General features: G+C 34.9%; 2 protein-coding genes and 1 long non-coding RNA gene across 4 annotated transcripts in view; 2 read left to right on the forward strand and 1 right to left on the reverse strand.

Moving 5' to 3' along the window:
• LOC132131520 (CD276 antigen homolog) overlaps nucleotides 1–18,411 on the forward strand; it is a 440,273-nt gene that overhangs the window by 223,321 nt on the left and 198,541 nt on the right. The gene's annotated exons all lie outside the window — the stretch shown is intronic.
• The window catches only part of LOC132131525 (uncharacterized), a 187,221-nt gene that overhangs the window by 120,422 nt on the left and 48,388 nt on the right, over nucleotides 1–18,411 (forward strand). The window lies entirely within an intron of this gene.
• Nucleotides 7,796–18,411, reverse strand: part of LOC132131521 (CD276 antigen homolog) — a 92,382-nt gene continuing 81,766 nt past the window's right edge. Inside the window, exons 1-4 of one of the 2 annotated variants that reach the window (XM_059543574.1) lie at nucleotides 15,318–15,473; nucleotides 9,096–9,136; nucleotides 8,688–9,020; nucleotides 7,796–8,247 (exon numbers count right to left, since the gene is read on the reverse strand). In XM_059543574.1, coding sequence (XP_059399557.1) covers nucleotides 8,069–8,247; nucleotides 8,688–9,020; nucleotides 9,096–9,136; nucleotides 15,318–15,328 — 564 coding nt within the window. In that variant the 5' untranslated portion in view covers nucleotides 15,329–15,473 and the 3' untranslated portion in view covers nucleotides 7,796–8,068. Of the gene's footprint in view, nucleotides 8,248–8,687; nucleotides 9,021–9,095; nucleotides 9,137–15,317; nucleotides 15,474–18,411 lie in introns of those variants that run through there. The other variant, XM_059543575.1, reaches the window with a different exon arrangement.

The following is an 18,411-nucleotide window of genomic DNA, read 5'->3' on the forward strand; positions in this document are numbered from 1 at the left end:
TTCACAGAGATATCACTGCGTATGAACAAAGGGATTGACGGCAAAACTAGAAAAACAATCCGCGAGGCCTAGGAAATTACACTTAGTTGGTGAAAATAAGAATGTGAAAGTCCGTTTAAACAAATTTAAACAGAAAGAATGAGCAAAGTCCTGGAAGCGTACGATTGTACTTGTTTAGATTAGATTCGACTTTATTGTCATTATGCAGAGTACAAGTCCAGAGCTAATGAAATGCAGTTAGCATCTAACCAGAAGCACGAGAATATAGTGTTTTATATTCATAAAAGTGCAGAGTAAGTAAAGCTATGACATACAGAAAGTACAGTGTAGTTGCTATATACGTACAATATCGATCGGAGTATATACAGAATATAAATATGAATGCAATGAAGGATTATATATACATTATGAACAGCAGGAACGTGAGAACGGCGGTAATAAATACAGTCGAATGAGTGTGCAAAAGTATTGTTGAACGATGTATCATACGCAAAAAAAAAAAAAAAAAAACTGGTGCGATGATATTTTTTGTAGAAATAGTTTACTGTGCTTGTACATTAACAACTTTAGACAGTTTATGGTGTAATAGCTTTAACCATGTGCTGTTTTCTTAGCGTAATGCGATGAGAAAGTGTGTGGTTTACAGTTCGCTACGGCGCGATGAGATCTAGAGTCCGTTAAACACGGCAAAGTCAAGAAATCTCGCAATTTTAGGGCGAAAGAGTTAGAACAAACATTTGTCTATGCGGTGTTAGGCTATACTAAACTCGCGGTCATTATAAAGTTTTGTATGTTTATTTTCATTTCAACATATTAACGAACGCTGTTACAGATTTTGTCTTAGTAACGCGCAATACAATAGTTTGTTAAAAGATAACGCTATGGGCTGTTTGAGTAACACCGTCGTCGACGATGCTTGAAGTTTTCACCGCTTACAGGCGCCACACTAACCTAAACCTGTAACTCTATCATAATTATTTAAAATAACTATAAAATTCATGCGTGAGGCCTATGTAACTGACTAAAACTAATATGTATGCTAAACAAAACATTTGCGGTTGTGAAAAAATGAAGTGAATTAATAGATGTCAGAAACTGGTCGCCTCGTGTTTTCTTAAAGAACAACGGGTTATTTAGACGTGACAGAGCGCAGTTCCAGTCGTAGCGCAGTTTCCGGATCAGACCTTAAACACGATGAATGACTGAAACAGTCAAAATCATCCCGTCTCTCACTTAAATGAACGACTTATCAACAGTGGTTTATTGATTGAAATACCGTACAAAGACAACCAAACAATAATGTATACAGTAGTAGAAAAAAAAAGCTATTTACAGAGTTGCATTAAAACTTTCACAATAGTTTAGAATACTGGATTTCACTATTAGGTATTTGTTATTCTGATACGCGTTTTCCTGTATAAAAGAGTATGTCTATAACCTTTTCAGGTGAATGTAGTGCAATCTTATGGATCTTAAACGTAATCACGTTACAACGAGGTGACATAGTCCCTCTAGCAAATCCGTCAAAAGTGGACAAAGCAGAAAAATCTCAGCACGCGGTAGATGATAATGCTTACGACCGAAGGGGCGTACGCATAGGTCTACTCTTTAATGTCAAGCGGAAATGTTGAAACGAGTACGACGAGTAAAATGTGAACGTCGTCATCGGCTATATGAACAAGAGCTCTAGATGTAGGGGTGATATTTTTATGCTGTAAAATTCCTATGAACAGGCAGTGTATGTTTGACCGCGGTCAGAGAAAACTCTTCATCAGAAAACTGCAAAACAACGTGTCAACAGATCGGTCGACTATCTCTGGTAAAAATAAATAAATAAATAAAATTATTCATGTTTACGAGTCACACATTGACAATTTTTGTCTCATGTGCTCATTACAGCTAAAATCACTGAATTATGAAATGCAAAAGTGTGTATGGCATTTTTCTATAACCGTTACAAAAGTGAGAACATCGTAGTTCTCAAATGTGTTTGTATTACAACGGTAGCCCATCTAACAAATCTGTCAGAAGTGGAGAAGCAAAGATGTTTAGCACATACACACGTACACCAGAGATGTTGCTTTATTTGAATCAAAGAAGGTGGCCGTAGGAACTGATAACAATCTTTAATGTCGTCGTGTTGTGTTTTGTCAAAATAATAAAAAAGTTTGGGCAAATGTTTAATAATTGTTCTTAAATGAATAGAATGCGCTCACCCCGCTCTCTTTCCCACGCGAGAGTTAGCACGAACTTACAGGAGTCTTAAAACAGAATGTGAATTGTGTCATCGGCTATCCGAACACGATGACTAAATCTAACGGAGTAATAAAAATATAATTTACAAATAAAAAAAAAACCTAAATTCTATATGCGTTGTAAACGTTAGTTTTCTTGCTATACTGTCTTTCTTAGTGATTTGGTCGCTCGAATACACGAAAGGTTATGGATAAAAAAATGTATCTCAACAAGAGTGTGGAAACTTAAACGAGTGTAACGTTTGATGTTGTAATAGTTTTAAGTGTAAAACAGCTAGACTTCATTTTTGCGTCGATGCTTCATGCGATCACACTTTTTGGACAGACACAAAGTTGCGCTAAAAGAAATATCTCGAAGAGAAAAACTGTAACTTAATTTCTTAATTTTCATTTATTCCTATTACGATGACGAAATGATGAAATTGCGAACGGTCGCCCAAAATCTTGATACGGTTAAATCTCGAGGTGTAAGAAAAATGTCATTTACAAAACATTATGATTCTTAGATGTGAAACACCCTTGACATGATCTGCTGGCCTGCAAAAATAGTCATAAATGTTTTAGCACGGCTATTTACACCAATAGTATGAGAAATGTATATTGTGTCACTCGCATAGAAAATTAATTACCGTATTATCCGGGTCAAAAGGAAATGATGATAATAGTTGACACATCCTTAGCTCGTACATGTCTTTCATTTTAAAAATCACAGCTGCCGGTGCTTTAATTTTTTTAGTAAACCATTTAACATTACACGATGCCTACAAAATAATCAAAGCGTATGTTTTCTGTTCTAGGTAAGAACATTTACACCTAGTGTCATAGGCCGGGTAAATAATTTGAAAATAGTATTTCTGTCGAATGAGAAAAGTTCAGTCGTACATTTAAAAAATTTTCTGATGTAGAAATTATGTTTCTGCCAAACACATCCAAAGAGAAAGAGTTTTCTACTCGTGTGAGAAAAGCACTCGGGGGCATAAATTATATGAAGAAACAATGCTGGTCATCAGGTTATTTAAAAAAATAAGACGATAGACGGCGTGCCTTGCTTTAGTGACACACAATGTGTTTAAACACGTTTCAAATCGTAGGTGTAATTATTTTACTGACTTTAAGCAAAATGTATATTTGTTATTTTACAGTACGCATACAATCTACAGGATAGAAGGATGCGGATACAGTAAAATACAACTATAAACTTTAAGAAAAGTTAACTTTCATTACACTAGTGTAAAGCGATCTTACAGTAACAGAAAAGCACTACGTAAAAAGCCCGAAGGCCAAACAACTGATGGAAAACACGTTGGGGGGATACTGCCGGTTAAATATATCGTTTTAAATAAAGAATATAATATGGATAGTAAGGATACTTTTAATATAAAATAGAACTACAGCTGTACAGGCGGTCATTTTTATATTTTAATTTTGCTTTTAAATGGAGGTATTTTGGAACGGTTAAACAGAGGCCCTGCAAATGTCTTTCCTGCTCTGTGTCTGAAAGTACCGTAGATATGTGAAAGGTTTACGACCGTAGCAACGCACATAAATTACATCTCTAGGATGCGTGGGTCCAGAAACCCATCTCTCCTGAACCATCTTTAATGGGTGAATACGATCGAGGGTCTTTCTCTGAAAGAATTCTTCTAAAAGATCAATCAACTTCATCTAAACTTCACAGTCTATGCTGCATCAAACAAATGTAGCATACATTTAAAGCAAAATCAATATTTTTAGCTTTATTTTTAAAACATACAGAAAGACTTTGGCATCATGTTTCATTGTCTGTGTGTGTGTGTGTGTGTGTGTGTGTGTGTGTGTGTGTGTGTGTGTGTGTGTGTGTGTGTGTGTGTGTGTGTCAGTGTGTCCGTGTGAGAGAGGGAGAGGGAGACAGAAAGATGGTATTAAAAACTTTGAAGATCATGCAAAAAATAAGAACTTTAAAGAATCTAAAGTGATTAATGCATAACGCATCTAATATAATATAATTATATATATATGATATGATATAAATAATTATTATATAATATATAAAAATCTAAATATTTTAGGTAATATATATCATCATTTTGTTGAATTAAGAAACATTTAAACAGATGTAATGAATTACATCAGATGTAGTGAGGGTACTGATTATTCAAACATTACATTAATGTTAACTTTGAAATAATGTACCCCTCTGGCTTAGATCATGCGGTCTGGAACTCCACCCTCGCCACGCGCGGGGTGTGGGAAGCACCCCCCTCAGGTCTCACATACAGGAGAATACCCCAACTTGGACCTGTGAGATTCTGTTTATGATTTAAACATTTTACTTTTATTTTTTTAAGTCGTATTATTTTATTTTGGGATATTTCATTCTTGTTTGGACATCTCTCCCCGGTCTAAAAAAATGTAAGGGATATTTTTTATATGTATCATCAGAAATGTTTATTTTATATACTATGCTATCACATTTAAAATAAGTGATCTTTTTTTTTTAAGTTATACTTTTTTTGTTTAATGAATTGCTTTAGGATGATGATGTCATTATATAATTATTTATTTCCATATTCTTTAACCCCTGGAGTCTGAGTGGGTTTTGGGGTGACTGGAGGTATTTTGCCCTCCCCCAGACATTGGTGTTATAAGTATATGTTGAATACATGATTAAAAATGTATGATAAATGATTTGGTTTGGTTTAGTAACATGTCTGTTACTGCGATGTGTTTTATAAACATGATGAATACTTGTTTAAAACGTGTGTTCTGGTTTAGTAACACGTTGTCATATATAATTTTATTTATTTATTTTTTCATATTTTTTAAAATAGAGATAAGTCTCTTTTTAACTTGATATGTTCATGCGTATGTCCGCTTGTTTATTTGGTTTATCAGAATACATATATATAGTGGAATGGATATTATAGTGATATAACACGGTACGTGTGGTTTATGATTAAATGTATAGGGTAGTCATAATTCAGATCGCTTAAAAACGAAATTTAATTAAAAAAAATGCACGTGCATGCAGCATTTTAGTGTGTGGTGGTACTGTAGGTGTACGGTTAAAATAAATAATTAAACAGCTTTTTGAAAAAGATATGATATAAAGATGGATATAAAAGGTTTTAAATATAATATAGAAAATGTTTTGCAACGATTAATGTGAAATGAATTTAACTGAATTGTGTCAACGACACATCCGGGTTCCTCAATAGACCATATTCTTCATTGTGTTCAATTATATATTTTTTCCCCGATCCTGGTAAAATGTATATTTTTAGTGATGACTAAAACTAATGTAAATGTTTTGTTTTATATTGTTTACGAATGTATAATGTGTTTATATTCATTAAAAGAAGAAAATAAGACTTGGAGACGAATGAATGTATGAGAGGGAGAGAGAGAGGGGTACAAGAGATGCTAGCCGCGCACCAACCGTAATTCATAGGTGAACCGTCAGAAAACTGTCAAAACACGGTACTCCTGCGTGAGATACGTTAGTTTCAATTAGCAATGGCTTTGAAGATATTGTGATTTTGTAGTAAATTCGGACGAGTGTGCACTGTAGCGTGCAGACATAGACAGTGGGACACAGAGGGTCAGGATCAAAGCTGATATGAAAACAGCTTCTTCTGCCCCCTAAAAATGGATCTTGTTTTATCTGAAACAGTCGGTTTCAGTATATTTTTTAGAAACGTTTCATTTATAACCTTTTTAAAAGAACACAATGTTTTTCAACCTTAGTTAAATTGCTTTTAGATTATGTATATTATATAAAAGATAGAATATAAAGAACGGCATGTTTTTCAACTTTAGCATGATAATTAATTATATTATATAAATTATATAAATATTATATAAATTATAGAATGTTTTATATATAAATGTGAAATAACTAAAATGTTTTCAACTTTAGCATGATGATTATTATATTATATAAATTATAGACTGTTTTATATATAAATGTGAAATAACTGAAATGTTTTTCAACCTTAGCATGATAATTAATTATATCATACAAATTATATAATGTTATATATATATAAATGTGTAATAACTGAATGTCACATATATGAAATAAATAAAATGTTTTTCAACTTTAGCATGATAATTATTATATTATATAAATTATATTATATAAATTATAGAATGTTTTATATATAAATGTGAGATAACTGAATGTCACATATATGAAATAACTAAAGTGTGTTTTAAACCTTTAATTGTTTTAGTAAATTCTATAATGTTTTATATATAAATTATATAATGTTTTATATATATATATATATATATATATATATAAATGTAAAATAACTAAAATGTTTTCAAATTTAGCATGATAATTACTATATTATATAAATGATATAATGTTTTTATATATGAATGTGAAATAACTGAAATGTTTTTCAACCTTAGCATGATAATTAATTATATTATATAAATTATATAAATATTATATAAATTATAGGACGTTTTATATATAAACGTAGAACACACCGATCCCATTTATACACTGCTCAGGAATGTAATGTGAGGGTGGAGAAGCCATATAATCACACACACACACACACACACACACACACATAACCGTATAACTGGGATAAACTTCAAACAAGCTAACTGACACAAACTTCAAACAGCTTCTGTCAAAACCACATGATCGATGCATCGGGAGGGTTTCCTAAAACCATGATTTAGAACTAACTAGGTCAATAGGGTAAAACTTTCTGTCAAAACCACTTGATCGATGCGTGGGGAGTGTTTCCTTTACCGTTTAAACTAGCCGTCAAAAACTATAATTTAGTACTAACTAGGTCAATAGGGTAAAACTTTCTGTCAAAACCACATGATCGATGCGTGGGAAACGGTCATAGGTTAGCCCATGAACTCATTCCGGAAGTTCAACCCATCCATCATAAGGTCACCGGAAGTTCAACCTGTCAAAAGGTCAAAGGTCAAAGTCATAAATCATCATGACATAAGCAGCATCATAATTACTACTTCCATTGTCACATGATCCTTCAGAAGTACACACACACTAGTGTACATTGTTACAAAATATTTGTAGTTGGATTAAATATTGTTCTTTTTAACATTTTATCAAAGAATGCTGAAAAATTATCACAGGTTTAAAAAAAATAAATAAAACAAGCACAACTGTTTCCAACATTGATAATAAATCAGCATATTAGAATGATTTCTGATCATGTGACACTGAAGACTGGAGGAATGATGCTGAAAATGTTGCTTTGCATCACAGTTATATATTATATTCTAAAGTATATTAAGTAGATAAACATTATTTCAGTACAGTAGCAATAGTTGACTATTTTTTCTTTTCTTTTTGATCAAATAAATGCAGGCTTGGTGAGCATAAAAAAAAAAAAACATGTAAAACATTAACACTAACAAACACCTCAAAATTTTGACCATCAGTGTATAACTGCAATAAATAAATAAATGTTTGATTAATAATGGAATGGAGTTTGGTAAATGTGTAGTTTTACTGTTTACTTGCAAGTAATACATAAAGAATACAAAATACATTTATTTATTCCTTCAAACACACTTGTGAACTGTTAAGGCAGCAACATATTTGACAGCAAAATGTTCCTATTTCAGAGTTTCAAGATGTCATTCTGTTATACAATAAGAACAAACAGAGCACATTGTTTTCAGCAAGAGTATATCAAGAGAGAATCTGCAACAGAAAATGTGATTGAGCTTGGCATGCCACTCTGCTTCTGATGTGAACACTCATTTGTTAGCATGTCCTGGAAAAATACAGGCTGCTCAGATGCTGCTGACGCATACAGAGTGGAACAGGCCCTTTAGTTTACCACAGGTGCTTCTCTATATTGGGTTTGAGTTCTTTTCCTGTGAATTATGAAATAGACTACAGACACGGAAATTAATAGAATGATAATGCAAACACAGATCACTATTAATATTGTTTGTGGTTCATGGTTTTCTTGTTTAGGAGATTCTTTATTAGGAACTACTGTTGAATCTGCAACAAAACAAACGTTCAGAGAGAGAGACATTACTGTACTGTGATAAGACAACAGATTTATCTATAAATCATATTGTATATGGATCATACAGCATTCAGACTGTTTTTAAAGGGGCTGTATGTAATTTGTTTTGACTGTACTAATGCATAAAAATAGCATAATATGTTTGCAGATATTTAGGAAACATGCTAAGTTCACACATTTGCTTCTCTGAAAAACAATGTTACAGCGAGTTATTCTGCTTTGAAATGTGCGTTCGGTATTGTAATGTCTGTTTTTGTTTTGGGCTTTGTAATTCTGCCTACCGACAGTTTATCCAATAGCATTTTGACAGTCAAGGTTTTTTAATTTGGACTAAAATACCAATTATTTCAATGTCAAAGTTACATACGGCACCTTTAAAACCTCAAACATAAATGAACAATTTTTTACGCACCATTAATGAACAGCCGTACAATCTCCTCTTTAGAATCAGATGAGTGTATGATGAAGCAGCTGAACTCTCCTTCATCAGTGCGAGTGAGATTGATGAGTTTGATGGAGAAGTTCCTTCTCTCATACTCCTCAGGGAAGGTTTCAGCTCTGTTCTTGTACTGTGGGTTCTGTCGCTCTACTGAATCTTTACCACTAATTATATCATAAACAGTCTCACTGCCTTTGTCTCTCCAAAGCACATTAATATCTTGAAGTTTAAGATCACGTTCATCTGAAGAACACGGCAGGACAACAGAACCACCGATAAACCCCTCGACTGGGACCTGCAGACACACTGAAATCACACAAACTTTAATTGTAAACAATCTGGCATTTATATATATATATATGTAGTTTGTTTTGTGCTCACCTTTGTTTATCAGCACTAAAAATGCACAGATGAAGCAGTATCTGCAGAAAGAAAATAAAAAATTATAATAATTAAAGTTCCTTTAACTTCGTCAATCTCAACCATTAGAATCAGTTTAATCTCATTGTTTGAGACGAGCAAAACTGATCAGCAGTGATCACAACAGTTAGAAATGCTTTCTAAGTTGTGATGACGTCAACACATTTACAACACTAAAAGCATTATGGGAAGTGACTGCTGATAATAATGCACATTAGCTTAGAACAATAATGTTTACGTTTTATACAACTAAATAACAATATAAAATTTGCCTGCTGGTCTAAATTCAAAACGAACTGATTTGAATTACAAATGAGATGAATTCCAAGATCATGTGTTTGTGCTTCCTTCAAGTGCTATCTGAAACTTCCTACTTCCCACTTCCCACTTCTGAAGTTATAATTCCGAGTTGGTCGCGTTAAAGTGCTTTACTGTTGGAAAGAAGAAGAACCATGGGTACGGCCCATTCATGAGTTCACTTTTGTCTGTTTCTTGGTGAAATCTTATTTATGCCAACTTTCAACTGGCTGCTGATTCCCGAATCTAGGTCAAATGAATGTCATTTTCAGTGTGTTAAATACATACAAAATGCATCAAATAGTTATTTATATATGTAATTATACAAGACTGTTATAGTAAAAGAAAGCCATGTAGATGTTGTGGGAAAAACAAATACAGCTATATTTCACTTTTCACACCATACTCAGAAACTGAACTTAAATGACATTCATGTCCAACTTCCGACAAGGAAACCTGTGAAAGCAGCATTGATTCTCATGTTACACACATGATCTAGATGCCCCACCCACTTTTAATATTTCTCTTGACCACAGACATGTTTTCTACAGGTTTATGCAGCTAATTCTAATACCTTTCTAAGACTAAGATGAAACTTTGATTGTGTCTTGTTACTCTCCTTGTTGCATGAAGACAGCTGAACAAGCAGTTTCAGAGTAGGAGAGTTGACAAAACCAAACAAATCCACCCTGGTTTAGATTATATTTTACATTTACGCATTTAGCAGATGCTTTTATCCAAAGTGACTTACAGTGCATTCAGGCTAACATTTTTTTACCTAACGTGCTCCCTGGGAATGAAGCCCACAACCTTGCGCTGCTATCGCAATGCGATACCAATTGAGCTACAGGAACACTTAGATTAGGTTCAACTGTCTCCGAAAGCCCGATATGAACATTCTGTCAACTCAAGGGTTGATCCAGAATTGGTGATTAACTCTAGAACGGGTGCAGCTGAAAGTGTGAGAAGTGCAACAAACAACCAATCACACAGAACATGGTTTGATTCACTTCTCATGAGTTGGTGCAATTCACTGCTCTGTTGAAGATTAAGAGATGTCATCGTTATTAAAAATATGTATTTAAATGCATTTACAAGGCAGAAATAAACACTGCTGCTGCAGCATAATTTTGAGAAGGCAAACTGTTTTAATTTGGAGCAATAGATAAGGGGGAGTGGCTTATTGTGTTAGACTCATGTCACTTTGTTCAGTTTATTGGTCCAGTTACAATCTCTAACCCAGAATAAAAGCTGCTCAATAGCAGTGTAGTGTAACCATGGCGACAGAACCTGCTCAAAACCAACCCACCTTCTTGATCCTGACAACTCAGAGTTTGCTCAAACTAAACACGAACTTACCTGAAAAACCAAAACAGGCCCCTAATCACATTCAGTGTGGACAAACTGTTTGTCATTTAATGACATTCCTTTTTTGAAGTAATGAAACCCTTTTAAGACAAGTTATTTTAATGAAAAAATACTTATTCAATATTTTATTTTGATGTGGAAAATTAAAGGGATAGTTCACTCAAAAATAAAATTATGTAATTAATAACTCACCCTCATGTCGTTCCAAACCCGTAAGACCTCCGTTTATCTTGGGAACACAGTTTAAGATATTTTACATTTAGTCCGAGAGCTCTTAGTCCCTCCATTGAAGCTGTGTGTACGGTCTACTGTCCATGTCCAGAAAGGTAAGAAAAACATCATCAAAGTAGTCCATGTGACATCAGAGGGTCAGTTAGAATTTTTTGAAGCTTTGAAAATACATTCGGGTAAACCGAAGGCTTGAATCAAGGGCAATCATCACCAATGACGCCATTACGTCGAGCACAAAAGAACCAGTGAACTGTTTTCTTCAAAAGGTTTATTGAATCGAACTGTCAGAAAGAACTACTGGTGATCCGAAAACCGATGCAACCGGTTCTTGACTCATGAACGAGTCAATGTTTTGTTCATTATCTGGCTCGGCTCGGTGTTCATCTTCAGTTCTCTCTTCACAGCAGTTCAGTCAGTGTACTGTTTGAGTAAATGAATTACTCCGGGATATTGGTTTGTTTTAACTCAGAGAGAGTATCAGCCACAATAAAAAAGTTAACAGCTTAAGTCATTTGTGGATTAATGCTTATTGGAGACACGAACCGTTTAAAATGATTCAGTTCAATTTGGTGTAGGGCTGTAGCTATCGAATATTTTAGTAATCGAGTATTCTACCAAAAATTTGATGTAGGTGCAGGGCCGTCGCTAGTTGGGTGAAAGGTGGTGATGATTATAGGAGCCCACGGCTGAGGGGGGGGGGGGCATCCCAACGATCTGAGGCCAGCCTAAAGAGATGCTCAGGACAGTTGCCGGGCCACTGCTGCGCGTCGTCATGAAAGCGTATCTTTTTCACGTGTTTTTAAGCCTTACCGCTTGTCGACTTTAAAGCATCCAAACACAAGACGCAGAAAAGATGAACTGAGTAGCTGGTTACTCGCACGCTGTGTTCAGCGCATGCGGAGAGAGAGCCGCGTATCACGGACAGCGACACCGAACCGAGCTCTCTTCTGCGAAGTTCTCCTCGAAGTCCCTCCTGTACCTGAACGAACAAATACCAATCGCAGTTTGAACAAACAAAAAGATGTGAAAGAGCCCAATACTGTTCAGGTGTTCAGGGCTCACGCAGAGAAAGGCGTCTCAAAACGCTTGAACACCAAATTTGCTTCTTTTTGCTCGTTCCGACAAATACATACAAAATATGTCAAAATACCTGCCTTAGAAAGTATGCTCGAAAAAACTGTCAGTTATTTCTTAAGTGAAAGTAAACAGTCGAGGGAAAAAAATAATTTTGGATGTGTTCATCGTCTCTTAAAGTGACCGTGCCTAATTTAGCTACTAGCTGCTGTAATGTTAACCAAAGAAAATGAAAGAAAACCACTCACTGCTCTTGACTAAATTACTTTGTAGTTTTAAAAATAATTTATTCAAAAATTATTCAGACACCAGATATAATTTTATATATATATATATATATATATATATATATATATATATATATTACTAGTAGGTACAGGACATTATGATACATTTATGTAAGTGAGCAGGCTATAGCTAAATTAAACGAAATGTGACATATTATACCCAAAGAATCTTCATACAGTGAACTACTAGGGAAATTGATAAAAAATGAAGCATTGCTTGGTAATTGATCAATAAAGTATTGATAGTTGTGTAAATATTGTCATAAAAACAGATGTCTGTAGTTTTGGTTGATTGTAATGCATTAAATACATTCCTATCAAAGTTATGACATTATCAAGACAAATTTGTTCTGACACAGTTTAACTCTAAGTTCTTGTCATATATCAATTTTAGAAGCAATAGCAAATAAAACTGTAATGTGAGAAATGTTGAAGGTGTCTGAATAAATTTTGGTTTGATTGTATATTTCATTTTACATTGAAGACTCTCCAGTGCTATATTTTACATTTAATTATGCGTTTTCTGTACCTGGACACCTACTTGACCAAACTTGAAAAAAACTTAAACATTGTTTAAATAGCACAAATAAATAAAAATGAACGAACATATAAATTAAACAATTTCAAACAGGGGCCCACTGGTACAACCTTCACCAGGGCCCCGCAAACCCCAGCTACGGCCCTGTGTAGGTGCAATGACCTATTTTTGATTAATACATTCAAAGTTTGGCAATTTCCGTGCCATTCCATGTTAAACTGTAAAATCCGTTTTTATGACTAGATTCCGTGATTCCCTCCGCGTTTACTGCATCGCGGGAATCATATGGCCCTAGTTGTGGTGTGCCAGCTCTATCTTGCAATGGAAACATGCCACAACGTTCTCTTTACGTTTGCACGCGCCTCAAATCAAAACACTGCTGACTCCATGCAGTATGCGATTTTGGACGCAGCGCTTGTGTCTCCTTTCGCTTTCTGGGTGACGTAAACGCATTGTGTCACATTAAAAAAATCATTGCGAAAGAACCTGACGTAAGATTTAAAATAAATTAAAAGCGGCTTCGAGGCAGAGGAATTTGCCTCGATAATTTTTGGTAATCGAGTTACTCGAGGAATCGTTTCAGCCCTAATTTGGTGAACTGGTTCAAAAAGATCCGGTTACATCGAATGATTCGTTCGTGAACCGGATATCACAAACTGCTGTGTTTTGAACTCTCTCTCACAACAGACACGGAAGAGAAGACAAGGCTGAATAAAGTTATAGTTTTTGCTATTTTTGGACCAAAATGTATTTTCGATGCTTCAAAAGATTCTAACTGACCCTCTGATGTCACATGGACTACTTTGATGATGTTTTTCTTACCTTTCTGGACATGGACAGTAGACCGTACACACAGCTTCAATGGAGGGACTGAGAGCTCTCGGACTAAATCTAAAATATCTTAAACTGTGTTCCAAAGATAAACGCAGGTCTCACTGGTTTGGAACGACATGAGGGTGAGTTATTAATGACATAATTTTTATTTTTGGGTGAACTATCCCTTTAAAGTGATAAGCTTAGGGCAGGGCTATTCAATTAGTTTCATTTGAGGGCCAGAATATCGAATTGAAAATTTGAAGGGGGCCGGGTAGGGGCGGTCATCCCATGTCTTTTTGGGAGTGGGGGGGCTACAAAATAAGAAATTAAACTGAAGGACATATTCAGCTGTATATAAACATAAAAGTATTACTAAGAATCCCGAGTAGCAATACCAAGAATAACATCTTTGAAAGGTTAACATTAGTCTCATCAATCGATTAAAAAATAACTAATCAATCACACATTTTTTATGTAATTAATTGTAATTAATTGCATATAAATATATTCATGTTATCAGAATTTCACATTGAAACTCCAAATTAATGAACAAATAACAAAGATGGTATATTTTAAATACGGTTTAATGGCACCTTTTTACCAAGTAGTGTACTGTTAATTAAGGCCAGTATCATTGATACCAGTAATGTTATTGATATCTCTCTTAAATTCATTTTCTGCAAAATGTGTGTAAAATGGCCATAAACAGGTTTTCTCATTATATATAATGTATCTATAAACTAAATCTAATTTGTATATTAATGTGTTTTTGGGGCAACATAAATTAAGTATAATAATGGGAGTAATAATTGACAAGATTTTCATAATAATATATCATAGAATATTGAAATTGATCATTTGTTCCCAAAATGTGTAATAAACGTCCCAGTGTCCTTATATGAGGAAATGTATGAAATCAACGCCCTGTTTAATAACAGAAAGTCATATTTTGATTTGAACCACATAAGATTTTCCTGAGATGTTGATTTATGACACACAATTTATATAAAAAAAGACAGATTTAATTAATAATTACTTAATATTATAATATTTCCATAAGAGTGTCACTAAATTAATTTCAGATATTTTTGATGACCAAGGAGAGGGAGTGGTCATGGTCAAACATCCAATAATTTGGTATCTCTGAAAAGCCCTGAATGTGCTCTGTACAAGACATCCTGACTTAAAACTGTGGTATGTACAGTCTCTGAGAAAATCACTAAAATATAATGTCCTCATATGAGGTCGCAGGGTCTAAAGAGGCTAAGGAAGTATTATCACCCATCCTCCATGCTAATGCTAATGGACAGATCAAAACATTAGTTATAGCTATTTCTTTGAGTATTTATCCATCGTTAACTAATCAGACCACGAATAAAGCATTAACGACGATACAAATACTTTTTTACTAATGCTAGTTTAAGTGAGAGCCAAAACAAACCAGGCCAAATGCACATGCGAGCAAACTATCACTTTTTCACATATCGCGGCAGATCTGAAGTGAAACGTGTGGAGAGTAGCCTACAAATCGTTACGATTAAACAGAATGTCACTGAAAAAATATTAACATACCCGATGATCATGGTGTCCCGATATAAATAATGGATATTTTACATAATATTTCTAAAATGATATTTGTAGGAAAACTGAAAGTACGCGGTTATGCAAACAGATGTGTTTATGACATCCAACTATCGCGAGAGTGAGTCGAAAGCATACAGTGCGGTTTGCTCTCGCGGTACTTTGGTACGCAAATCCTCTTCTTCTTATATAATTTGCGGCAGGCTAGACGCATCACTGTCGTATTACTGCCCTCCTCCGTTCATCTGGATACTCCGTTTAACATTTAAATCCTTGCGTAAAGGCCGGTGGTCTCATTTATCAAACTCTCCGTAGATATCATCCTAAAATTGTACGTATGCACAAATGGTAGATTTTACCACAGGAAAAGTGATCAAGCGCATCTAATAAACATGCCTACATTTATATCTTTTTTAACATCTGCGTAATGACTTTATGTAATTTCTGTGATTATCTCCATTAAAGGGGAACTAAACCCCTGGTCAAAGCATGACTTCACCCACTGGCAATATTTGAAAAATGCTGAAAATTGGGCAGAGCACAGCGGAGATAGAGGGGACGAACTGGAGTGGGGCTGAGCGTGTGGGGTGTGAAACTGAGACCTGCAGTGATCATAGACTGTAAAAGAAATGGACACAGCAACCCCATTGGATTCAACGGAGACAAGTGAATTCAATTAGAAGCACGCACTTCCTGGGGGTCGTGACGTACTGCGCAGACTCAAACTGAGCTTGATGATGTAGATGTCACGTGAGCAACCTGCCTGACAATTGTACGTCTTCTAATCGCTGTGCCAAGAGAAATCTGAATAACCCACCGAATCTTGCAGATGTTGTTGAATTATTTTGTCCCGTTGCTTTTATGGACTCTCTATGGGCTTCTCCCTTGACTTCATGCCTCCACGTCCCCCCGATAGCCTCATAGACAGTAAAAGTTTGCCTGCGAGCTTCTCCTCCTGTCTATACGGTTATGACGCAATCGTTAGCCTATTTTTACAAAAACTGCTCCTACGGGGCCACAACGTAAGATAGAATGTAATGGGGCTTTTTATACATTTGTGTTTTCTTAGAAATAATGAATGGACAAATTGAGTCTTTAAACACCTCAGATGTAAAGTTATTCGCTGTCAAAGTGACACCAATATGCGTTGGAGAAGCAATCCTTCATAAAATGCAGTTTGTACACTCCAGCTCTAGGTGGGAACTCACAGTCTTCCAGGCCAAGTGCATGCAACCACTGGCGCCTAATTTTCAAGTCTGCTGGAAAACTATGCAGTCCAGCAGTGCTGTTGCAACCAGCAACACTTCACCTACGTAGGCTACCATCCTGACCACTGTAAATAAATCTACGCTAACTTGAAGCTATCCTAACTGATGCATAACTTTGCTACTAACTATGCTTCTAACAATACAAATGTTACACTAACAACTGTGCTAATTAACTACATAGGTTACACGAAATAATCTAAATAACTAAATGAATGCTATGCTAGATAGAAGCTAAAATACTCTATCCTGGTCGTTTTCAATACTCGCAATACTGCTAAGGACGTGGTAGCTCGTACAAAGGGCGTGGTGAGCTGGAAACTGCTTACGTCACCTGCCACCGCTTACATCACGTACCACCGAAAACATCCAATAGGAAAAATCAACTGCAGTAGCCACTGTTCAACCTGAAGAGGGCGGCACTCAGACATTTTACACCATATATTGTAGAATTAAAACACTTTATACTCAAATGTCAAAAAAGTTACTTGAATCAATGAACAGCACTAATAAAGCCCCATTCTTATAGATCATTAACTAAAAGAAGTTGATTTAGTTACTCTTTAAAGAGAGTGGAATATTTAATGTAAATGTTTATATCGAAATGAAAAGAGATTTTAAAATAGTTGTTTTCTTCCTTACTTTTCTCACTCCAGGAAAAAGAGTGCATACACATGGTCTAGAATGTCTGTACATTGTGTACATATTTATGGCAATTTATTTTTTATAAATCCCAATATCTGCGTGGAAAATTGCGTACACATTTTCTATGCCCATTTTGTGCAACGTTTATAAATGAGAGCCCAGGGCCCGTATTCACAGAACATCTTAAGGCTAAAATTAGCTCCTAACCGTAGACTGTATAACTTGCAGATTTAGGAGAAAATCAAAAAAAAAAAAAAATAGTGGGCTTGTCAGTCCTAAATTTAGGACTCCTACATTTTTCCTCTAAGAGTATTTCACAAAGCGCTAAAAAAAATAAAAAAAATAAAATATCCTAAAATGGCTGTTGCCAGCAATCTACCTTGGAATATAAACATTTTATAAAAAAAAAATTTCTAATTGGTTTGGTTTGGAGGTTATTTCAAATCCAAATGTTTGATAAATATATGTTCTCGCTTCCAGTTTGATTTTCTTACATGTTTGCATGTCTTACTATCAGCCATGATTTTTCTGCTAATTAAAAGGCTATTTATTTGCATATTACCAAAATTTTATTAGTCGCTTAGTTGCAGGGAGAAAAAAAAATACAAATGAAGTGGCGATATCACTGTCCGTGAAGGATAAATTGTTAAGGCTGGTCTATGTGGTAATATAGTACATCGGGCAGGACATCCATATGCTCACCTTACAGTCATCACCCACAAATATAGCTTATCATCTGAGATATGTTGGTAGTAACTTTACATGGCAGCTTAATCTAATGTTATTCTAAAAAAATGTGCTGTTCGATAATTGGACGATAATTTGCTCTTAAAATACTTCATCATTTTTGGTAATAGATATAAGATTAATGCATCTTTTCTATCTGTAAAGACTCTACGTTTATTCGTGTGCACTCAGACAAAATGTGCTTTTGTAAAATAAAGCAATCATGATGCACTTTCTGCCGTCTTGGACTCTGTGAACTTGAGCAGTCATTTCGAAACTGTGGATGCTTGCCTTATTACAGACATGAAAAATATATCTACAGAGAGTGAAACTTTTAAATGAACCAATTCAAACAGAAAACAAGTATTCTCACAATATATAATCCGTATGAAACACGCGTACAGGTCCTGTGCAGACTTCATCTATTAAACTGAAATCAGAAAGCACTA

This window comes from Carassius carassius, chromosome 48 (genome assembly GCF_963082965.1).
Source record: "Carassius carassius chromosome 48, fCarCar2.1, whole genome shotgun sequence".
In the NCBI taxonomy this organism is placed as follows: domain Eukaryota; kingdom Metazoa; phylum Chordata; class Actinopteri; order Cypriniformes; family Cyprinidae; genus Carassius; species Carassius carassius.